Source organism: Vicugna pacos, chromosome 18, assembly GCF_048564905.1.
Source record: "Vicugna pacos chromosome 18, VicPac4, whole genome shotgun sequence".
NCBI lineage: Eukaryota > Metazoa > Chordata > Mammalia > Artiodactyla > Camelidae > Vicugna > Vicugna pacos.
In genome coordinates, this window is record NC_133004.1 from 44,438,690 (window position 1) to 44,462,871 (window position 24,182).

General features: G+C 56.6%; 1 protein-coding gene and 1 long non-coding RNA gene across 7 annotated transcripts in view; one reads left to right on the top strand and one right to left on the bottom strand.

Moving 5' to 3' along the window:
• The first annotated feature begins 2,987 nt into the window (after positions 1-2,987).
• On the top strand, positions 2,988-4,255 carry LOC140687184 (uncharacterized). Of its 2 annotated transcripts, none has more exons than XR_012061356.1 (2): positions 2,988-3,317; positions 3,429-4,255. It is a non-coding gene; the product is annotated as an uncharacterized lncRNA (long non-coding RNA). The 2 variants fall into 2 exon arrangements; XR_012061357.1 differs by having other exon boundaries at positions 2,988-3,313.
• A 1,439-nt stretch (positions 4,256-5,694) lies between these two features.
• SDK1 (sidekick cell adhesion molecule 1) overlaps positions 5,695-24,182 on the bottom strand; it is a 719,511-nt gene continuing 701,023 nt past the window's right edge. For all 5 annotated transcript variants that reach the window (XM_072943395.1, XM_072943396.1, XM_072943397.1 and 2 more), the window contains 5 exons: positions 21,834-21,998; positions 18,638-18,775; positions 16,435-16,555; positions 15,906-16,035; positions 5,695-6,798 (listed from right to left, as the gene is read on the bottom strand). In XM_072943395.1, coding sequence (XP_072799496.1) covers positions 6,553-6,798; positions 15,906-16,035; positions 16,435-16,555; positions 18,638-18,775; positions 21,834-21,998 — 800 coding nt within the window. In that variant the 3' untranslated portion in view covers positions 5,695-6,552. The remainder of the gene's footprint in view (positions 6,799-15,905; positions 16,036-16,434; positions 16,556-18,637; positions 18,776-21,833; positions 21,999-24,182) is intronic.

Below are 24,182 nucleotides of genomic sequence, written 5' to 3' on the forward strand. Positions count from 1 at the left end.
CTCAGAAAGAGGAACTTCTTTTTATTAAAATATTTGAGTCTGGATGAAATTCAACCCCATTATGTAGTGGTTTGCTTAATGACTGCAGAATATTGTCTTATCTGCAGAGAAGCAGGACATTTTAAGACTACAGGGCCCAGAATTAACAGCTTGGAATTTTCGTCCATGCTGGCTGTTAATTGACTCCAGCCATTAAAGGGAAAGAGATTTTGGCAAACCCTAAGGTACTTGTACAAGCAAAGCCCTGGGCATGTTCAAATCATTTTAAAATAGGCATCTGGCGAATCGACCGTATTCAGAAAATCGGCTATTTGATCAGAAGGTCTGCAAAAGCTTCCGTGGCTCCCAAATAAAGTATCTGAAAATGGTTTCACTTCTGGACAAAACCAAACCTCTAAAACCTACTTGTGAATGTCACAGAAGTTGGCAACAGCCACGTCAAACTTCAGTTTTCCTGGGAAATATGATGAGGCTTTGTCACTGACCTCAAAACCACTCCTGGCTCTGCCTTCTTCTGGGTGCTGTGGGCCTCATGGGCCCCGGGCTCCTCTTCCCACAGGGGGATGTTCTGTGAGGTGCTGGCGCTCAGTCTGGGTGAGAAGGATGAGGCCTCGGTGTTGTGTGTGGGGGGTGCACACAGTGGGGCAGTGATCCCTGTTACCATTTACCTGAGTCCACCCCAAATATTCTGGGTGGGTGGGCAAGGGGATGCTGACTTACAGAGAGGCCCTCCCAGCTGGGGCTGTTTTAAGATCGTTTATGATTTTCGGAGTGGGCTTTCTTTTTATGCCCTGAAAATGCTTCGTTTTGTGGAAAACATGCTTAAAGCTAGCTACATCCATGGCCCAGTGTGCACGAGGCCTCGTCCACCTGGCGAGTCTTGTCTGTAACACAGACCATCTGCCTGTCTCAGCCGGAAATTACGCCACTTTCACTCCTGAGTCCAGGCAGCCGAGGGTGTGGCCGCTCCTCCAGGGTGCAGGGTCCCCAGGCTTCGCTGTCCTGGAGCCCCTGGAGGGCCCTTCCAGGTGGCCCAGTGGAGGGAGGACCTGGCCTGCACTCAGAGATCTGCTCACAGGGACCAGGACCCTCCAGGCGAGTGGCCAACAGGTGAGGGGTCTCAGGACAAGTCAAGCAAAAGACAGTTATCAAGACAGAGTTGGGAGCCCCCGGAATCGGCAGGAAGCAAGCCTGGAAAACGGCGGGAAGAGAAGCTGCTCTGGACCACCCGATGGACGCCCAGGCAGGGCTGCAACGGCACCTCCTGCTGCTGCTTCTGCTGGGGGGGGTGTCTCAATCCCAGGAGGGGCACCTGCCCCCTCGGCCCTGCCTGGGTCACTTGTCTCCTGGAGGTCATACTGTCCAGTGTAGTATTGCTCGGGGGAGAGGTGATGCCCTGTTGGGCAGGAGAGGTGTGTTCTCGGGGACCCCATCACACCCCACAAGCTCGCCCTGGAGGCCCAGCTCCGCTCAGAGGCGCCCAGCTGCGGGTGGTGCCCAGATCTTCACCTGCTCGCAGGTCGGGCTCTGTGACTGAGAGGACCCAGACCTGCAGCTCCTTCCAGAGAAAACCTGACCTCGTGGAGACGCAGGGCCCACCAGCCCCGTGGTCCCCACTGGCTCCGCGCCAGGGATGCCCACCCTCCATAGTATGGGGCCCAGGGTCCACAGGCTCCTCCCAGGAAGGTGGGGGCGTCACACTAGTGGCTCCCTCCCCTCTGGGGCCCCCTCCCGCTACAGGGAACTGGGTCACACGGGGCCTTGGAGATCACAGCTGGGGTGTCACCGCTCCTCACTCGGCTGGGTGCAGCCGGGGTTCCCTCCAAGTCATTTTTCCCTCCTTAGGGAGATCTATCATCCACCAAGGTAAGGGAGATTTCTCTTCTCTGTGATAAACGGTTGCATTTCTAAATTTTCCCCATGACCTTCAATAACGACAGCAGAACAATAGTTAGGGCAAGGCTTGCAGAGCACTGGCAAGTCAGCCCCCGCGTGTCCTCTTCACTCACAGAGGAGAGACGGAGGCCGAGAGAAGAAAATCTGGGCTTCAGGTACCTTTTTGCGTAGGTGCTGTAACCTCGCAGGCCCTGAGCCGTGTGCTGCAGCCCCTGCCTTCACAGGCCCCCGGTCGTCGGGCGGGAGGACGGCTGGGGGTAGGCAGCCGCCTGTCGGAAGGCGGGGTAGTACCGCGGCTGCGCCGGGCTCTGCGCCCCCCCCCCCCGACTCCCCCCAGGCCCCGGCACTGCCCCCGGGCCACCTGGGGCGAACAGCTCCACACTCTGCGTGTTTCCTCATCTACCAACCCGGGCCCCGCCGCGCCCCCCTCCCCAGGGCCTGGGGGTTCCCCTGGATGGAAACCCACAGAACACACACCGCCACCCAGAAACTGGGCCGCTCAGCAAAAGCCAGCGACCTTTCACACGGCAGCTGTGATTTCCAAAATCCTGGGACGTGGGCAAACTCGACTTTCATGTCTGTGGGGGCAGAACGCAGGCGGACAAGGTGGGAAAGAGAGAAAAAACCCACAGCGCGCTCACCTCCGGCCTGTCGGGCAGCGTTCGCTTCCGGAGCCCGAGGGCAGAGTCGGCGCCACGGGCCGCGCTCCCAGGGCGCGTCCTCCTTGGCTGCGCCTGGGGACCATTTGGGCGGCTTTCTCCGCAAAAATTGGGTGCCTGGGCCCAGCCTGCATAGACTGTCGTAATGCGCCGCAGGGGGGCCTGGGCCCTGGGATGTTAGGCACCGCGGTGGAGACGCGCCCTCCGAGGCTGGGACGGCCTGAGAGTGAGGACGCAGCCGCCCGCTCCCGGTTCGCAGGCCCTGTGGCCACGTGACCGGACGTGCGCCCGCCCAGCCGGAAGGCCACGTGAGCACACTCAGCCGGAAGGGGAGGGCCTCAGGCTCCCGGAGCATGCGCGGTGAGGGAAGGGGAGTCCTTAAAAAGACAGTCTCCCCGCAACCCAGGCCAAGGTTGGCAATGAGCAGCCTCCTCTCCGGGCGTCTGTGAAGTCTCTGGGGGGCGGGGGGATGCTAGGTGGTGGGGGCTGGCGCTGAGGATGCTGTCCACTCCGGGGCCCACGCCGCCTGCCTTGGCCCCCAGGGTACACGGCCAGGCTGCTCCCCTGGGGTGCCTCTCCCCGGCAGAGCCGAAATTAAACCCCTCTGACCTCGCATCGGCTGCGCGTCCACACCTGCATCTCCACAGGGCGACCAGGGCGGCGCGGGGTTCCGCACAGCACCGGGGTCACGTGTCAGCCTTTGCTCTAGGCCCTAGAATTGGTGTCATTTCAGCAACTCTTGATGAAGAAAATCACAGGCGCGTAAGGAACAAAATGATGTTTTTATTAAAAATTGTACCCATAGCACCTCTCTGTCTTCCTACAAGTGTTTTTGTTTTTTTTTTTCCAAATGAGATCTGGTTTTCTGCACAGTTCCAGAAAATGCCGGGAAAACTTCAGGACTGACCTAAGCCACCGATAAGCCAGAAGGCAAGGCTGACCGGAAGGGCGGCGCCCAGCCTACCAGCTCAGTTCGTGGATTCCCCAGTTCCCACCTTTTGGCTGGTCCACGTTACAGGGATGCTGGATGAAAGAGCAGCATCTGGATAAGCGGACTGATTGCTCATTGGGAGAAAAACGACACTGTGTGCCAGGAATTCGTAAAAACTGAAAACCATGCTACGAACCATTATGCAAACACCATGCTTCAGTCCAGTCGTGGTCAGGGGCGAGCACAGCATCACAAGGAGTTTACAGAGCGCGCGGCTTCTTCCTGCGACCGCGGGCCCTCACATCCTGTCTTCTTCCGCGATGACGTTTATCGAGAGCTCCTTAGAAGCACGGCCAGGGTAGGAGAGGCCTCAGTTTGGGCCAATTTATTCAGAGGGAGGAGGTGCAGGTGGTCTAGGAGATGTTCTCCATTCCCACTGGGCACGGTGACCGCCCCTGCCGCTCCCGGGCCTGGAAACCTGCACGCTGGTGCCCCCCAGTGGGGACCGGAGCCCCGCGCAAACCCATCTCTGCAGCTCAGAGGGCACGGCCCCGCCGGCTGCTTTGCTGTGTCATCCTCCGGGAAAGGGCAGCTCTCCTGCCAACCCCGGGGCCTTCGATGGAGGCCTCAGCCACCGCTGTGCACGAGACACCTGAAGGGCATCGCTACAGAAGAAGGCAGGAGAGAACATGTCCCCTGGCCTGGGGGAGAGAAATGTCACCTGTCCTTTGTTCAGAAATGAGATTAAAATCCAATATCCATTTTCCTATTATGTGTTTTTTTTCCTTCCCTAAAGAGGAGAGGTTAGGAGTTAATGCTTCTCAAAGCCCACACTGTCTGGAGGCTGAGACCTAAGCAGAGACATCTGACTCTGTTCCTCCAATGCAGTGAGTGGCTCCCACGGGCCACAGCCCCTGAGCTCCGGCACCAACAACCGCCCACCGCCGGGAGCCCGCACAACCTCGTGCAGACAGTTCCCCCAAAGGAAGTTCACTCAAAGCTGGGAGAACACAGGAAGTGTAATGAGCCTGGGAAAAAAGGTGACCTGTAGTCACAAAAACCCAAAAGCAAGAAACACACCTCAAACCAAACCGTCCTCACCCTAACATGTCTCAGCACTTTCCTGTATTTAAAGCAAAGTCCGTATGGCTTAGAGAGCAGAGCGCAGGGAAGGCAGTGTTGGTCCACGTCTCTGGCGGTCGGTTGTCTTTTGAGAAATTCGAGGGGCAGCCTCGGAGTTTCTTGTCCTTATCCCCTTTTGGGGCCGGGAGGATGGAGGTAGCCCTGGGCCCCGGGGAGGGGGTCTGTCTGGGGGGCTGTGGGGGCGACTTTCATGCAGGAGAGGCTTTGGACAGAGCAGCTAGGATTTTTGGTTTAGAATGTTTGTCCTCCACTCATAAAGGGAAGAAAGGAAGGAAGGAAGGAACAGAGGGAGGGAGGGAGGGGGAGAAGAGAGAAAGGAACTTTTCCACACCTTTTGGAAAAACTGAAAAATATTTTTCACACAACACAAAACTCTCCTTGGTCTCCTGAGACCACACTCAGCAACTCTGAAAGTGGAGAGTCAAGACAGCCCCTTGTAGGAAGAAGAGAGCCCCGCAGAGACCATGTGTCCCACTTGTTCCACATGTGGCCACGAGACTGGCGCTGCTGGTCACTGGGCCCAGTCACTGACCCCTTGGGGACAGGCAGGTGCCCCAGGAGGACAGTACCTGCTTAGCTCCCTTGTGCCCTGGGGAGGGGGTGTCGACAGGCTTCCGTTGGGGTGGGCACATGGGCCTTCTTGCAGCCCCAGGGCACACGCACCCCTGGCCTCAGCCACATTCGTGTTACTTCTAGGCCTGGGACCTGGCCTAGGGGGCTTCGCCACCTGCCCCTGAGACACCTTTTGCACAAATGATGTGATGGGCTGGAGGCCCAGCGACAGCTTGAACTCAGATTTTCCAAGTAGTTCATGCTATTTCCGTTTAGCTAATACACTGCAACAGAACAGTAACAATGAAAGGGATAAAAAAGATTCCAGAAAACTCATTAAGGCTAAGAGCTGGCCTGGGGTCAGGGGCAGGGAAGGACCGAGGCCGCATGCTCGGGAGGGTCTGGGGTGCGGGGGGCCCGTCTTCTCACAGCCGTTTTGCTTTATTTGGAGACACTGTTGCTCTTTGTCTTTCCCACGTACAAAGCTAAACAAGTAATAAAAAGGCACCTGGAGACAGCAGAGACGCATTCATTTCATGTGACAGATTTTAAAAAAAGATAAAAAGATTTAAAAAATACTCTGGTTAACAATGCACACCTCTTACACAGCAAGCGACTCTGCGGACGCTGTCCTGTTTTCCCCGGGCTGGCGGGCGGCCGTGCACTGGGCGCTGGGGAGGAAGGCGCTCACCGAGGGCCACGGCTGCGGCTCCCAGCCCCGGGGGGGTTTCCTGCGCCAGCACTATCCGGTCAAAAGAAAGAAGGGGAGGAAAAGCCCGGAATGTCTCACCACCGGAATGACCCAGAAGGTAACCTTAGAATCTCTGGCCCCGTTGCCAGCAACCATCCCTGCCTAGAAACCGCTGGGTGGGAACGTTTCCGAGATGGACTCAGCTGGGTGGCGAGGCCCTGAGCCCAGGTCAGACCGCGGAGCGCGGATGGAGCCCCGCTGAGCCGCTGGTTCTCCCGCAGGAGGAGAGAAGCGAGCGGCCTGGAGGCAGGTGGAGTCTCCCTGGACCCCTAGCTCTTCCCCGTCTCCAGTCCTCCTAGCTGGCCCAGGACTGGGCACCCAGGACTGGGCACCCAGGACTGGGCACCCAGGACTGGGGAGGGTCTTCGGAGGTCCCCCGGGCTGAGCCCTTGCACCAGTGAAATACACCTTCTCATTGAAAGAAAAGAAAACCAAAGAAACCTGTTTCCTGCAGCGATGTTACAAAAGGCCATTAAAAACACAAAACAAAAGCCTTCTAGTGGAAATCCTGCGTTCGCGAGTAGGTAAAATCCTCAGGCGTCAGACTCTGAAGCCAAAGCTGGAGCTCAGTTCCTGGAGTTGATTGTCTTAACAAAACTGGGCTCGGGGTCCGCGGCCGCTCACACGAAGGAGGAGAAGCCGGTGAGCGGAGTCCGAGCGCCGCGGGCCGGGGGCGCGAAGACGGCGCTCTGCGTGGTGACCACCGCGTGCAGCGGCGGCCCCGCCTCGGCCCCCGCCACCGCCTCGTACCTGTGCGGGGCCGCGCCCGCGCGCCGCTTCCACGAGTTGTAGTAGGTGGGGTCGCTCATGTAGTGGTTGACGAACGAGTGCTGGGGGGGCGCGTCCTCGGACTCGGAGTCGGTGCCCTGCGGACGGGACAGCCAGGCGTGAGCCAGCGCGGCCCGGAGGGGGCGCGGGGCCGCGGGCCGCGGGGCTGAGCAGCGGGAAGCAGGGAATGGCGGGGGGCGGGGGGTGGCACCAGCACTGGTCCCCCAAGGCAGGATGGTGCACATCAACTGTCTCACTCCCCCTTCCTCCCAGCCCACCCCAGGCCTCCCACACTTCACGCAACCCCGGGCGCAGACCCACCAGGTCGGGGCTGAGCGCTGCATCTCTGCTAGGGCCCAGCGGGACAACGTGCTGTCACTGCTTCCCAACCCGCCACTGTGCCAGAGCTGCTCCCAGGAGGGTCTACACTGCACTCTTGCTCCAGGCGAGGTCCACACTCCATCACCCACCCAGGAGAGGTCCACACTCCATCACCCACCCAGGAGAGGTCCACACTCCATCTACCACCCAGGAGAGGTCCACACTCCATCTCCCACCCAGGAGAGGTCCACACTCCATCACCCACCCAGGAGAGGTCCACACTCCATCTACCACCCAGGAGAGGTCCACACTCCATCTCCCACCCAGGAGAGGTCCACACAGCCTCAAGGGGATGCTGTGTCCTCGCTGCACAGAATGCAGAAGAGCACGGGTGTGTGGAAGGCCCAGGGGCTGCAGCTGGCCTGGGTCTACGATGTAGCTCCCACAGACCAACAGGATCGGATCCTGAGCACACGTGGAGGCAAGGAGAAGGTGCATCCTCCATGACACACGTTTCCACCACAGGTCACATCCACACAGACCTCTGAGGGCAGGTTGCAGAGGAAGGAGGCCCTACATGAGAGCGACTTGCACGACGGCCCCTTCTCTCCAGGCGCTGGGGACTGACCCCTTCCCACACAGAACAGCCGCGGGGGGAAGCAGGCAGCCCGTCTGTGTTCAAAGATCAGTCCCTCTGAGGGTCTTTCCCCCTTTCTGTCCACAAGACAAATCGGCAGTTTCCAGCAAGAACAATTACTCCACAGCTCTTGTGTTCATTTTCTTAAAGCACCTCCCTACGTCCTGTGCTGTAGTCTCGAGGGGAAGTTTTCAGCCCCTGGAAGGACTGCTGACCCAGACCGTGGAGGCCGAAGTGTCTCCCCCAGGGGGCAAGGGCAGAGGACTCCTGGTGCCCCTGTCCCAGACCTGCTGGGTGGTCCTGAGACCCTCCCCTGGATCCTGGGAGCATCCTGTCACCTGGTAGGGATGGAGCCCAGGCTGGCCTGGGCTCTGCTGTGCGGATTCACACCAAGATGCAACCCAGGCCCTGGAAGAACGGGCTCCTCCCTCCTCCCTGCCCCCAGGGACCTGGCAGAGGCCACCTCTGAAATGCCAGAAATAGATCTCCAGACACTGGCTTACAGCCTTTCAAGTTCAAGGAGGGGCAGGGAATTGTGGCTGAGCAAAGCCTCTTCCCTCTTGAGGCGCCCTGCCAGGCAGGACAACACTGGGGGACAGTGGGCTGGCATCTCCCTCCGTCCCTCACCGTCCAGCCACCGGTCAGCAGGGCGCCTCCTCTCTCCCAATCTCTCAAGGTTTCAGCCACACCCGCCTGCCCTTCTCTCCCCAGAGGCTGTCAGGAGGCCAGGGTGGTATAAAGGAGTCAGTGGCCCTGAAATGCTATCTTAGAATCACCAGGGAAGTTTTGGAAAAACACAGCTTCCTGGACGGTGGCTCCCTCCTCCTAATTCAGTGGGTCCAGGGTGGAGCCTGGGAACATGTATTCCTTGGTAGGTCTGGCAGGATTCTGATCAGTGGCCAGGCCCAGGTGGGGGAGTGGCAGGCAGGGAGGAGGGGTCTGCTGGCCCTCAGAGAAGGCCCTCATGAAGATGAAAGGTCCCTTGGTGCCGTGGGTGACTTGGTGGACGGAGGGTGACAGCCTGTGCTGCCACTCATGCAGGAAGCTCTGACCCGCTGCCCACACTGCCCTCTACTGGGAGAGCTGGCATCTTGTCCAGTAAGAGTGGGGGGAAGCCTCCAGGCAGTGCAGAGGCCCCTAGTGTACACAGGGCGGAGCCGGAGGCTCCTGGGGTTTTTTGGGCACAGACTGAAAACCTGGCTCTCACTGGAGCATTTGCATAAACGGAACAGTGAGCCACAGATTCAGGAATTCTCAGGCCGTTTAAGGTAAACTGTTTGCGTTACGGCCCCATAAACCATCGGCAGCTGATCACAGCTGTGGTTCGGTTCCTCTGCTCCTTATTGAGGCCAAGCTCCTAAAAATGCAGGGCTGACCAACGTCCCCTCCCGACACGTCGCCACGCCTGAGCTGGCCTCAGGGCGTCTGCTGGGTCCCAGCTCCCGGCGCCCCCTTCCCGTCAGCTGCTCGTCATTCCAAGCCCACGAAGCTCTGAAAAGCCAAAGCCATTTTTGTGGCTCGTTTTGAGGCGGAGCCTGACCTGCGTTGAGCAAATGTGGCTGCTGACCCTCAGCTGAACCCATGGGAGGCTCTTCAGTGCGAATATTCTCAGGTGCTGCTGCAGAAACAGAAATGCGTTCTGCCACAGAGCGCTGCCCGGGCCCTGCTGGAGATGTCACCTTATATTTGACACAGTCCCAAACCCGAGAAATGTTCCCGAGTCTCTGGTCTCTGATCAGCTCAGATGGGAGATCAGGCACCTGGATCTGTGGCTGTGCGTGAAGATCTATTCTTCATCTGTTTTCTAGAAGCCTTGAGGGGGCTCACGAGGCCGAGCTCTGTGTAAACTCAGATGGGAGCGAGGAGGAACAAGGTCACAGAGAGAAGTTGACACTGATTTTGGTTCTCAATTTCCTGAAGCTCAGGGAAGAGCCGCCCATATTGAAGTGAACAAAAGACCTCCTTTCTCATGAGAAATTCACAGAACGCTCAGAGATGTGGTTCCTGGTTTATGATTATCTGAAGACTGAACAAGGTCCAAGATTTCATCCTCCGGTGTTCAGGGTCCTCCCCACTCACTGTCCAACCATAAGGAGGTGCGTGAGAACGAAGGAGAGAGGTAGCAATGGGGTTTGGTCTCTTCATTTTGTGTCTCAGAGAACGGAGGCCCAGAGAAGTGAGTGACCCTCTCAGGGTCGTGTGGGCTGGGGACAGAGTGGGGCAGACCCTGAACCGGCACCATAGCCCAAGGGACAGAAATAGGCTCGTTAGTAACAGTTCAACTGCAGCTGCATGAAAGGTCAGAGATACCTCGTGGGGGGGGCCCCGCACCGAGTCTCTTGGGTGGTGGAGAAGCCATCGCAGGCAGTGGCCACTTGTTTTGTAAACCTGTCCAGCACCCAGGGGGTGACCCGGGGCACTTCCCTCCCCTCCTTCTGCCTTGGCCTCCCACCCTGCAACTGTTCAGACAGCGGAAGAGGGTGACCTCTGTTCCACCTTTCCCTGTCACAGGGGCTGAATGGCTTGCCCCTCAGAGAGCAGTGATTGGCTAATGGGTGGTCATGTGACTTAAGTGGAGCCAATCAGAACCCGCCCTGGCATTTTTCACATAGCATCTGGAAGAGCAGAGTTCATCGTGTGGGGACCAGGCTGGGCCTGTCAGCCTTGAGTGGCAGGGCCCAGAGGTCCAGCCAGGTGGTTCCAAAGGCCCCTGTGAGAGAACAAGACCATCATGCAGAAAGGAGGGACAAGGGACTAAGAGCCGTGTCTTTAGTTTCTTCTTGTTCGTTGAGGCAGAGTGAGAACATTCCCAGGCCACATGGCACACGGGGTGGGGGTGGGGTGGGGGTGAGGCCTGGGGCCTCTGGGCTCCTGCTCAGATCTTTCTGTTTCCCCCACCCGAAAGTGCAGAATTAAAATGCCGTTCTTCCTCCTGCTGCTGCTCTGTTTACTGTTTGAATGTCGTTATTATTTTTTAATGAGGATGTATTTTAGTGAGTTAGAATTATTGACAAAAAGGAAATGCTGCAGGGCTTTTTTTTTTTTGTAAGTTTCCTGTGTGATCTGAAGTAGCGATGTGTGTTGGTTTCCCAGGAAACCGCAGAAGGCCAGCCCGTGATGGGGTGTGCTGGTAGACCAACTGTGAGCGTTTCCAAAGGCGCACCGATGCCTGGTAAGCAGCTAATAGAGATAATCTCAGCACTTTTGCGGCTATACTGGCAAGATGAAAGACTCAAGTATTAATAGGGAATTAATTAGGTATGAGGGGGTTGGTCTGAGTTGGTTGGAGCAGGAGAGATTTTGAAAACTGCTGCTTTGGATTTTGAAACTAATTTTTAAATGCGAGTTGAGCAGCAGCTCTGGCGTAATTCACAAGCAGCTGTCTTTTAAAAACGGCGACAAACCCTCTTACTTCCAAATGGAGAGACACAAAGAGCCCGGCATGTGGCATGTGATGCTGGTGGCCTAATTTAGAGCAACTCTGCGCAGGCAGGTTCTCGTGCGCCTGTGAACTGAATTCTCAGAATTTTCACTTGAGCAATGTTTCTGAAAACAGTTAAAAAATACCCCAGGGAGAAAAGGATGGTGTCGCTATTTTCTCAGTGAAATCTTAGCTTTGCAGAAGAGCCCTTCCAGCAGAGACCTTGCCGGCTGTTTGCTCTGGCAAATGGGGGGCAGGTAGGGAGGGCAGGAGACCCCACCCTAGTTGACCAATGATCAGTGCGTGTGAGGTGGCACTGACGTGTGTGTAATGAGGGTACCAGGACGAGACGAGAAAGAAGGAAGCAGAAAAGATACTGAAAGTCACAATGACTTTGAGAAAACAAAAATCTCCACACCCGACAAGCTCAGTAAACCACACGTAGGATACACGGAGCAAGACTCACACCCAGACGCAGCGCACTTAAAGCGACGAGAGTCAGCAACGAAAGGAGACTCCTGAGATCAGCAAGAGGGCAGTGACTCACCCCGGACAACGGAACTCAAATAATACTAACATCCGACTTCTAACCAGGAAAATGTGGGATGGAAAGCAAGGGCATGACGCATTCAAAGAGTGGAAAGAAAACTGTCAACCAAGAATCTTACATTCGGCACTATTTTCGTAAGTGGAGGAGAAAATAAGATATTCTGAGATAAGTAAAAGCAGAAAGATTCCTTGCTAGCAGACCTGCCTCGCAAGAAATGCTGAAGGAGGATGGTCGGGTTGAAAGTAAGTGACACCAGACAGTAATTCAAATCCACATCAAGAAACAAAAAGTACCAACAAGGGTAATTACATAGGTAATTACAAAAGACAGTGATTACCTATTTTTTCTCCTCTCTTCTCTTAGCTGATTTAAAAGCAGTTGCATAAAACAAGATGTACACGATGGCACTGTTGGCCTGTAATGTACAGAAATGGAGCATACTTAACATATACTTAATGGAGCCAAGGAGGCAGTAAAGTAAGGAAATGACACCTTGATCCACAGGAAGATGTAGAGAACCAGAAATAGTAAATAAAAAGTTAAAATAATAAACTCTAAACATATACTTGCTCTCCTTTCTTCTCTCAACTTCCTTAAAATTTGAGACAAAATTTTGTAAAGTCATATCTGCAAAAATGCATTTTTGAGTTTGTCACATGCATGGACGTAATTTGTATAATCAGAGCACAGGGGCGGGGAGGGACTAGATCGATACAGGAGTCATTTCTGTATGTCACTGAGATTTAGTCTAAATGTGGAGTATACACTGATCCTAGGGTAATGACTAACAAAAATAACTGAAAAAATATACAACAAAAGCAAAACAAGGGACTTAAAATGGTACACTAGAAAATATTCACTCAACCAAAAAACGACAGTAAAGGAAAAATAGAGAGGAGACATGTAGAAGGCAAATACCAAACTGGCAGATGTAAATTCTGCCTTAGCAGCAATTATATTAAATGTAAATGGATTAAACATTCTAGTCAACAGGTAAAGGTTGGCTGAATGAATAGACTACTATGATCCAGCTACAAGAGACACACTTTGCGGGGAGGGTAGAGCTCAGCTGTAGAGCACCTGCTTAGCATGCATGAGGTCCTAGATTCAATCCCCAGTGCCTCCATCAAAAAAAAGATAGCGAGACATTTTAGATCCAAAGATTTAATACATTGAAAGTTAAGTGATGGAAATGATATACTATGTGAACAGTAACCAAAAGTGAATTGGAGTAGCTGTACTAAAATCAGACCAAACAGATTTTAAGACCAAGATTGTTACTGGAGACAGAGGGACGTGCTATGCTGATGAAAAGTTCTAGCCATCAAGTAGATAAATGGTTATAAACATATATGCACCTAAAAACAGAGCCCTCAAATACATGAAATTAAAATGGACAGAAATGAAGAAAGAAGTAGACAATGTTTACAATAACAGTTAGAGTCTTCAATACAGTAACAGATGGCAGAAGATCAAAAGTGCAGAACACTGAAACCACACTATAAATCAGCTAGACTTAGACACACACGGAGCTGTCCACGCGGCAACGGCAGAACAACATATTCTTTTCAAGAGGCCATGGAATATTCTTGCAGCATGCGCCAGATGCTACACCATAAAACAAGGCTCCGTAGATTTAAAAGGACTGAAAATGCACAAAGTATGTCCTCTGATCACAATGGAATAAGATTAAAAATCAGTAACAGAAGAAAATCAGGGAAGTTCACAAATACGAGGAAACTGAAATCACATGGCTAAATAACCGTTACGCCACACGGCTAAACTGTGCGCTGTGTGAACTGCATCTCGTTCCCACTGCTTAAAAGACGGGGTTCAAAGGAAATGTTCCCGTCGGAGCTGGCACGTCCAAGATCCCTCTGTTGGGATCTCATGAATATTTAGTGCCTCCAAATCTCCCAAAGTCGAGACCTCGCAAAATTATAGAGCACAGAACGCTGGAAGAAAGACAGACATCTACCCGCGAACCCAGGAGCAGACAGAGAGCCAGGCATGCGAGTTCTCGGCCTGGACCCCACAGGGCTTTGGCTGCAGGTGTCTATCACAGGCTTCAGGGGGGCCTGGAGCCCCAGATTCAAGGTGAAATTCTAGGTGGGGAGCGCACCCACACCTCTGATCAACTTCCTTGACCCCAAAGCATCTGGGGATTCCTCCAGGCACAGGGCTTGCCAGGGCCCCTCACTCACTCAGCCACGCGTCCTGTGCCAGGACCACTCAGTGCTGCATGGCAGGTCTGGTGGGAGAGGTGGCTCTGGGAGCAGACGTCCAGGCCGCCTTTCTACTCCCCACATTGGTATGTCTGGGGAGACACTGGAAACTGCATCAAGCCACGGCTCTCTCGTCTACTCGTGAGGATCTGAACGGCCTCCGTGCAGGCGTGAGTGTGGAGCCCACGTCCCTCTCTCCTTCCTGCTCGCCTTCTCCTCCCTGCCTCCTTCCTCCAGCTCTGTGTGCATGTGTGTGTTCAGGCACGCACGTGTGTCTGCATGCATGTGTGCATGTATGAACAGTTTGAGTTCAGTGCCTGTGTGCTTTTAATAATCCTCCATGCAAATGAGCTGAATTTGAATCTCAAAACACCCACATGTGTGAAAGGAGGAACAGACAGAATGCTTCCCCTTAACCCGTCCTGAGAATGCTTTTACCCACAAATTGCCCAGAATTCATGAATCCAATCCTGGTAGCTCTGGGAATAGCCACCAATGCCCGGCGCTGGGCTGGAGGGGGTGGGGCAGGGGTGACTGAGCTCTGGACACGTACAGGCGTGGGCGGGCGTCCAGCCTCAGCACCCACGTGTGGGATGACCTTGGCCTGACTCTGGTCCTCTGAACTAGGATGAGAATCGCCCTGCCTCGCGGGGCTGATGTGAGCTCCTACGAGTGTTCCTGGCCCAGAGCAGGCGCTCGGTTCATGCTCAGCACACCTTGAACTGTGCGCAGCGCAGCCCTCGGCGCTGGCACACGGTCCCTATGAGAATCCTCCCTGATGGCTGATGCTTAAGGCGGGAGTTTGGGACCCACACGAGGCAGGTGTGTCTCTAACTGCTGGCCCAGGGGGTGTCTGCCGGCCGGTGGCCCTGCTCCTCCGCTTGGCACGAGGGGCTGGCACCAGGCTGCTGCTTCCCTATCGCAAAGACGCGGGCCAGGGCTTGTGGGATTCACCCGGCGGCCCCTCGGTTCAAACGAATGTGCCTTCTCATCGTGTGCAGTGCTGAGTGCTGCCCGCTGCTCTCACCCGGCCCAGGCTCCGGTGCAGAGAGGGGGCCCAGAGTCCTCTGTCAACAGAGCCAGCGAAGCAGAGTAGGCTGGTTCCCCGGCCACCCGCCCGCTGCCCGGTCCTGCGGGGAGTCATGTCCAAACCTCATGTGAAAAGAAGCTGTGTTATGAGCCTCAGGCTCAATGAGGCCTGAATTCAGGTCAAAATGAAGCAGAGGCTTGCTTTAGATTAAATATTGATTTAGGGTATGAATGCCAAGAAGCGGGCAGGCCCACGTGTCCGGCATGTTGCTCAGTGAGTTTTGTCCCTTTCAAGGCTTGGCGTCTCTGAAGCAAAAGCCTTTAGGGCTGACGGGGACCCACTCTGATTTGCTGCTTGGGCGGTTGTGCCCGTGGATGTAAGATGTCGGTGAGGGCTCCTGGGGAGACACGGGCCTTCCTGGGGTCCCCATGGCTGCCGCAGGGCACGTCCTCCCTGGCGCCCTCACGGGGCCTCGGACCCAACCTACTCAGGTGCGCGGTGAGCGCCCAGAGAGCCGTGGGGCGTGGTCAGGGGTCACGGCTGGAGGCTGGCACCCCCTCGGGGTGGGGCCTCCCTAGCCGAGAGCTCACCGCGTGCCGACCCGTCGACTGACCCAGAGCTGCTGTGACCAAAGTCCCCTCTTCAGTACGAGACCTGGGAGGCTGCCGGGAGGCGGGGCACGTCCCTGGGGTGGGGGTCCCAGGATCTCCCCATCTGGCAGGCTCGGGCCCTCGGTTACCCAACTGAGGTCTAGGCCACCATGGCCCGCAGCGACCTCCAGAAGCCACTAGGTTTATTTCTGAATGCAAGACGGGATGAGGATGGTCTGCAGACCCGAAGTCCTCTTTGGGCGAGGCACAGAGGCAGGAGCTGGCCTCGCCCGGGGCCTTCGGGACTCGTCCACGAGGTGGGGTCACTTGTCACCGGCCTGGCCTGCCTCGTGTAGTTGTAGAGGCTTGAGTGAGACCAGGGACATGGCCCTCGGGGCCGGCGGCGGGTGGAGACAGAGCGGGGCACTGACCTCGGACTCTGAGGCGTCCACCGACTTCTCCTTGAGGTTTGTGCTCTCGGGCAGCACCGCGCCATTGTACTTGCTGCAGAGGTCCTCGTCTGAGTAGTGCAGCCCACCGGGGCTCGGCCGGGGCGGGGACCTGGGGACCGGGACAATGCCGCACTTACCCCACCCGGCTCGGGCAGCTCTGGGCAGAAGATACCCCTGAAGGCTTCCCTCCTGGCATGCCCTCTGGCCGCCATCGCGGCCGCCTGTGACGCCCTCTTGCAATGGGTGCAGACAATTTCCTGTCTGCCCACAGCCCCCTGTGACAGGCACCCCTAACCTGGGGGCACCCAGCCGATGGAGGCAGCCTGGGAGGTCTCCCTAGATCATGTCCCCACCCCCAGGACCTGCCCTCTTTTCCTGTTCCTAGGAATGTATTTAACGTACCTCCAACCCTCGCCAGCCCTGCCCTCCCGGATTCAGCAGGGCCCCTCTGGGACTCGGTGGACACTTGCGGAGTGGGGCCCTGGGGCTGCAGCCCCCGCGTCCCTACCTGGTCCCATTCTTCTTGGAGAAAGTGTTCTTGACATTGAGGTGACGGCTGCTGAGCTCCAAGGCGGCAAACCCTCCGTTATCCAGGGTCACGGACTCCTCCATGTTGGAAATGCTCTTCCCTAAAGCCGGGCCAGGGCAAACGGGGGAGGGTCAGAGAGCAGCCCCAGCCCTACCCCACCTGAGCCAGGGCTGGCCGCCCGCGGCGTCCCCTGCGGCGGCCGAGTGGGAACCGGGAGCGGTTTGCTGGGCGGGGAGCATCAACACTGGAACAAAATGACGGTGGGGCAGCACGGTGTCTGTTTCGCCTGGCGCCAAACTACAAGCATCCTTACCAGTGTCTTACTCAGGAGTCCGCAGGATGCAGGCACTTTTTAACAACTGAGGAAATTAAATACTTCATCCATTTCAAAATAAAAACCTCACTGTCATAAAACAGTACGTAGAGCACAGACTGACGAGGGGTGGCTGCAGAAGGGTGCAGGGTTCTTCCTGAGGTGGTGAGAATGCCCTAAAACTGACGGTGCCGATGGCCGCACAGGTCCGTGAGCGTGACTGGACGCGGCTGACACCGGCGCCGTTGCTCCCCGCGGCGCCCAACACCCCCGTGGGCTCCTCCTGCGCCGCCTCGCTGCCCCTGGTCCCTGTCTCCCTCCCCTGCTAGACTGGAAGCTCTGGGAGGCACGACCTAGTTCTGCTCACGGAGCTGGGCTCTGAGCTACGTCCCAGCCTCCAGGACACTGTGAGCACGCAGCCAGGGGTCCGTGCGTGCCTGTAAATTCATCAGCATCTCTAACCCCAAGGGTCCTCTCTGCGGGGGACCCCACAGCACCTTCCTGCTTAACCTGTGCGCGCCGGAAAGGCCAGCAGAATTCATGGAGAGCGGCAAAGGCGAGGGGAGGTTGCTTGCGAGGAGGGATTCGGGTTGATGGGAGGTGAGCGGGTGAGAAGTAACATCAGAGGGGAAACCTGACGGGGACGGTCGTCCGCGGGAGTGGAGCGAGGCTGCAGCAGCCAAGGCTTAGGTCCCGTGCGTCTCCTGGGCAGGCCCGGGGACGTTCAGGTGGGCGAGGGGCTGCTGGGCTTTTTCCCTCCCCTGGGCTTCGGGGATGGCGTCAAATGGATGCTCTAGGGTGAGACTGAGTATCAGCAGCTGACTTTCCGGGTCTGTTTTCCAGATGCAGAAGGAGGGGGAGAGCGGGGAGACTTTCTGTGTGCCAGACGTGGGATTCTGTAATAGCGTTAACGCAGCAAAACGACACGCCACGCCTACGTGGTAAATCCCACGGGGATACAATCTGATTTACGGACACTTGTTAGAAGTGAATTTATACAGAAAAAAATAAATCCTTTCTTAGAGGGATGAATGGATTAACGTTACAGAAGCAAATGGCGGGCAGTTTCACTGCCTGGTGTTATTAACCCTTGTGGTGCAGTGACAGCGCTGCTGGTGGCTGGGGCCGGGGACCCGTGTCCCCCGCCCTGCAGAGGTAGCAGAGGATTTCCAGCACCTGGTAAGGCTCCCTCAGGCACCTTCTGTGTTTGTGCTTCTCCGCTAAGGACTCCCACTGTTCTGCTTTCTAGAAACATCCATCCATCAGGTGGCTCCTGGCCTTCCCTCTTTGGTGGCCACTCTGCCCCATGCTGGTTTGTCCATGGCTCTAATGATGGCGATCCGCTCAGCAGCAGACACTGAGCACCGGGTATGCGTGCTGGGAGCACGAGGGTGACCCGGCGCCCAGGGCTCGGAGCTGGGCTGTGGGGCGTAAGGCAGGTTCTCACCCAGGAAGTGAGAAGGGCTGGACCACAGGCACGACTCTGCACGAGTCCCCGGGCCGCACCTGATGTCTGAGATGCGCCCCAGGCCGCTGTTCTCATGACACCGAATAGTGTGACTTTTCGTCTGTTTAATGCTTTACAATTTCTAATCACATGAAAAAACACGACTGCATCTGAGCAACGGGGCAGATGAGGAGACAGACTCACAGAGGCCATGTGACCCAGAGGACACATGGCTAATCTGAGGGCAGAACCGAGGTCCGGAGTGCGGCGCCTGCTGCCTCGGAAAGGAAGGCGGGCTCCTCTGTTTTATGGGGTGAAATGGAGTGCAGATGTCGGCCCCACAGACGTGGGAGGAAAGAAACCGTGAGCATTTCAGCTCGGGGGCCAGGGCCCCTCTGGAGACAGCGAGGGGTGCGTCCCACCTGTGCTGCAGCTCCTGTATCTCTTGTTCTGTCCATGCAAGACCAGCGCGAACACCACCAGCAGGAGGACGATGAGGCTGGACAGCGCCGTCACCAGGAGGAACCACCACTCCTCGTAGAACGGGGTTTCCACCTGGGCTGCAGGGGCACAGAGACACGGTCACGTGGGACGAGAGTCCGGAGTGAACCCGGCACTGCCGTGACAGCCGCGGGGGCTTCCTGGGGGGAGCGAGGAGGACCCGAGGGGCAACCCCGCGTCCCCTGGAGGCCCAGGGCTCTGCCTGGTCTGAGCTGTCACAGGTGGACTGACCAGTCTCCCGGAGACAAGGCTCGGGGCCACCTTCTCTGCCAGCCCGGGGCTCCTCTCACCCTGGGGGCCCCCACCCCGGAGCCTGCCTGGACCGCCTCCTTCTGTTCTGGTTGCATCTGCTTACTGCTGCTGCTCCGGTTAGAGGGAGGGAGGGACCGAAGGGCCTGGACTTGCTCCTCCTTCGGGTGTGGAGGCTGCCCCCCCAGCCCCCTCACCACCTCCATCACCACTGCCACATGCCATCTGCCTGGGGCCCGTCACCTCACCCGGCCACTGAGGCCACTTCCTAACCATGTCGCCTCTCCCGCCTCACTCAGTCCGGAACGTTGCAGAGCGAGTTCTCAGGTGGAACACGCGGCCCCTCCTAACAGCCTCAGTGCTGGGCCCCACCAGCCACGGGGTGCGGTCTCAGCGTGGGGGCCCCGTGGGCCAACTCCTGCCCAGGCCGAGCGCTGGGCCGTCTACACCCACACAGAAACCACCTGTGTGTGATTTAATTTGGGCCTCCAGCAAAACCGAGCCAAACAACTGTCCCCGCCTTGAGATAACGCTTTCCCCGAAGGAACAGAAAAGGCTTCATCTGAAAGTTGCTTTGAAGAAGGACCCTCTTCTCCCTCATGTTTTATTCTGTTTACTCAGAACAGATGAACGGGAGCTGTTTCTTGGTGGGCACCGGATGGCCCGGGTCCCGCCGGTGCATTCTGCGAGCTTCCCGGCAGGGGAGCCCGTTTCCAGGCAGCAGACGCCCACCCGGGACGGAACGGGCAGCCTGGCCCAGGTGGAGCCATGGCCTGCCCGCCAGGAGCAGAGGCCTGCAGGAAACGCCTCTCCCTTGTGTTGCATTCCTCACTGGCCGCGTGAAAAGTGTGCATGCGGGGAGTGAAGGGGGGAGGTCTGCTCTGGATGATGCAATGCCACAGGGATTCCCCGGGGAGGGCAGCATTTTAAATTCCAAATATATAAGCTGGCTTTCAGGCTGGACATTAAGTCCTCCATCTAAAAAGGTCAGTGCATCCCCAGCTGGCTGCTGGGCAGGAGCCTAGAGTGGGCCTGAGAAGAAGGGCCGGGGCTGGGGTCCAGGACTCCCACCCCAGGTGGGACATCCCTAGGTGCGCAGAGCGGGGCCCGAAGCAGTGCCAGCAGGTGACAGACTGCCGGCTTCGCTGAATGATGAGACAAGCTGACCGCCGTCCAGCTGGCAGCCAAGGCCGGTGCTGGGCTGCCACAGATTTCAGAGGACTGTTCAAGCCAGGGCGCCCTGTGACCTCCAGGGCGTGGAGCCGGGATCCCACGTGGGAACCGGCCTTCGCCACTGGCTCCGCCTGGTGGGATGAAAAGCTCCATGCGTCTCGAGTTGCTTTCTATTGATCTCCGTAGATGAACCAAGGGAAGCAAATCTTGAATTGCTGACCCGGGGTGATGGGTGCTGGGGGGTCCTTATTCTGTTCTCTCTACTTTGGGGTCTGTTTAAAATGTTCATAATAAAATGCAGGGAGTAAGGAAATTGTGATATTTCTAGATAGTGTTCGTTGGACAAGTGAGGGGTGCTCTGGGTCCTTCCCACAGCCCCTCCCCCTTGGCACCCCCGGAATTCCTGTGCGCTCCCTGCCAGGGAGACAGGCCTGAGCGCCCACAGACGCTGTCCTTCCTCCAGGCTCACGGCAGGGGAGGACGAAGATGCCTGCAGTTTACACCAGTGCAGCCAGGGGCTTAAACCAGTGGATGCAAGGAAAGGAAACGTGTTTTTCTTGATTGTAAGGAAGGTTCTGGTGGTTCCTGGCCCAGGCTCTGCCTGCCACCTCCAAACGTCTCTCTGCCCTGCCCTCTGTGGCTGCCTCCCTTTTCCCAAACATGTCTGCACGGTCGGCCAGACACCGCCCCTCACTGGAAGCCCTCTGGAGCCTGGCTCGCAGCCTCGGCTGCAGGTAAGGACTGCTGCAGAGTTAAAAAATAATGATGCCCAGACCCTTGCCCCACAGGATGCAGTCACAGCCCCAGGGTGGGCCCTGCGTGTCCCCGAGGGGGGACCCTAGGGTGCAGCCAAGGTTGAGACCCACTTCTCACCTGCGCCTGGGTCCCAGGAGCAAGTCCAGACCACGGGACCTGCCTCCCCTCCCCTCCCCACCTCCTTGTCCCACCTGGGCTCCTCCTTTGCTACCCCCTTGCCTTGTCCCAGGCTCTTCCTTCCCCCGTGGCCATCTCCTCTGTATCCTTCAAGACCCAGCCCCAGCACACCTCCTCCAAGAAGCCCATCCTGGTTTCCGGGGTCACTTCCACCCCACATCACTGGTGAGGATGGAGTCTAGCACCATGCATACTTGAGCCTCTTCATCCCCGCCACTCTACCCAGAGTGGAGCTGAGGGCAGGTGCCTAGAGCGGGCCACCCTCCACCTTCAATCTCGTTGGCAGAGTGGAACCAGGTGCAGGACCCTCCTGGGCCTCTCCGCCGTCTCTCAGGGATGCCCCAGCCTGGCTTGCCCTCACTTCGGGGGCTGACACACTCCCTGGCGGCTGCTGGGGGCCACTTTTGTGTTTCAAAAGTGGCGGGTAGCTCCCTGGTAAGGACATGCCAGTGAAGGGAGGGTCTCAGGAACGCCTTCACCCCAGAGGGGACCCTGCTCAGCCCAGGCTGACGGCCCTCGCCCTCGCACACGACCCCGACTGAGGAGGAAATGGGCAGAATTCAAGATGGCTCGGGCTCAGCGCGGTGTCCTCCAAGGAGAAGCAGGCGAGGGGCCTCGCTGGTGACACTTGGGTCCGGCCAGAGGTGGGGGCCCGCGCGAGGCACGCAGTGGCCCTCTTTCCCTCGTGATGGGTCCATGTCACCCCCCCCCCGCCACCAGAGGAAAGAGCTTCAGCCCTGCATTCCTGGGAAGGGTGCGTACCTGACACGGCGGTGGAGGGGCTGCTGGGCTCCCCGTAGCCCACCTGGTTCACGGCCACCACCCGGAACTCATAAGTCACTCCTTGCCTGAGCTTATCCAGGCTGATGGTGTAGGACGTGGCGCCCCGGGGGATGTCCTTCACAAACATGTCCCACAGGCCTTCATCTGCAGGGGACACGAAGCAGGGGCAGAGGTTAGCGCTGCATCTCTCCCAGATTGGGTCCCCCACTCACAGACGACAGCCAGCCCCGCCGCTGGCCTGAAGCCGCCCTCCCCGAGGGATGGGTGAGGGTCGGGATGCGAGTGGCAGGACTCGGGCGAGTTGCTACCAGATACGAGTATAAATTTAAAAAAATACAGATACTTATATACCCATGTTCACAGCAGCCAAAAGGGGGAGGCAACCCAAGGGTCCACTGGCAGATGATGGATAAACACGATGTGGTCCATCCACACAGAGGAATATGATTCAGCCTTAAAAAGGAAGGAAGCCCTGACACCTGCTACAACAGGGATGGGCCTTGAGGATGTGATGCTCAGTGAAGTGAGCCAGACACAAAAAAGGCAAATACCTTAGATGGGGTCCCTGGAGGAGTGGAATTCATAGAGACAGAAAGTAGAAAGGTGGGGGCCAGGGGCCAAGGGAGGGGGCGGGGGGTTACAGTTTAATGGGGACAGAGTTTCAGCTCAGGAAAATGAACAGGTTCTGGAGGTGGACGGTGGTGATGGTTGCACAACAACGTAGAGATACTTAACGCCACTGAACAGAACTCTTAGAAATGGTTAAAATGGTAAACTTTATGTTATGTACATTTTACCACAATAAAAATACGGATGGAATTTTTCAAACCCCGACATACAGGAAACCATTAATAACAATGAAGCAAAAGCCAGAAAATCAGATGTGGAGAGAAAGGAAGAAGCTACACAGCCTTGGTACAAAGCCTGCCCCAGCACGTGTTAGCTGTGTGACCTTAGGCAGAGTACTTAACCTCTCTGGACTCTGTCTGTAGAATGGTGAGGACACTGGCATCTACACCACAGGTGTGTTTAAGGATTAAACAATGCCTCCCACAGAGCAGCACACCACATCGTGTTTGGGAAATAAAATATGACTCCTATCTCTAAGGAAGTCGTTTGGTTAAAAAGTGGGCTCAGGGCCCAGAGTGTTCATTTGAAGTAGCAACCCTTCAAGAATTATAAATTGTTTTATTGGCACAGGTATGTGATCCTTTTACAAAAGCAGGTGATCTGGAGAGGAAAGCACGTTTGAATCTGCACGTACACATGCTGACAGCTTCACGGGGCTGACGGGTGTCTGGAAACAACCTTACCGCACACCTGAAACACCAGACACGCTCGGGCGGGTGGCCCCACGGTGAGCGGAAAGCAACTGCTCGTGTGTCAGCCTGTATTTGCACAGGATTTAGGGTCTGTACCGATTAAGCCCTTAGAGTCGCAGGTTAATGAAGGAATGGATGTGACTGAGATTTTAGAGGCACAAGTCTCCGTACAGACAGAAAGTAGTACACTGATTATTTATTCCCAAATATTCACGTTTACAATAATTTCTCACCAAGATACCCATTACTACTAATACAGTCAAAATGGCGAGTCATTTTGCCTCCCCTCCCCCAAATATGAGGGTTTACACATGGCATGTTTGATGTATGTGGTTTATTTCTGGTTTTGCAGGAACAATCAGGGAGCAACAGGCACAGAGAGCGGGTCTTCTCCGCACTCACCGCCCCCTCTGCCTGGAGCCCGCGGCCCCCTCCCCACCCCACCCCCGCCCCCCGCATTCGGCCCACAGACACCCGAGAGCTCAGGCTTCGGTCAGGCTGGTTGTTCCAGCCGACAGGGACTCAGACGCGGCGTCTGCTCTCCGCCAGCTGTTTGTGTCAACACGGGCAGGGGACGGAGGAAAGTCAACAAGGTAACTTCACCCTTTCAGATGCATCTTTTTGAGGCCAACCTTGACCCACGCCTACACTCCAGGAAGAGACGGCAGCTTCCGCCAGCGGGCCTCCGGAACACTCCATCACACTGGCCTCTCTGTCTGCACCCCTGGGCTCTTGCATTTTTCAACAGTTCAATAAACACCAGTTGACGCGATTCACCTTCCTGTCCTTACCTCCTCCCTTCCTTTGCCCCTCCCTTCTTTTCTCCCCTCTCTCCCTCCCTCTCTCCATACATCTTTCCTTTCTTTTCCTTTCCTTCCTTCCATCTTTCCATCATTCCATCATCCATCCTCCCATCCATCCTTCCTTCCATCCATCCATCTTGCCTTCCATCCATCCATCCATCCATCCTCCCACCTACCCATCCATTCACCCGTCTTTGTACCCC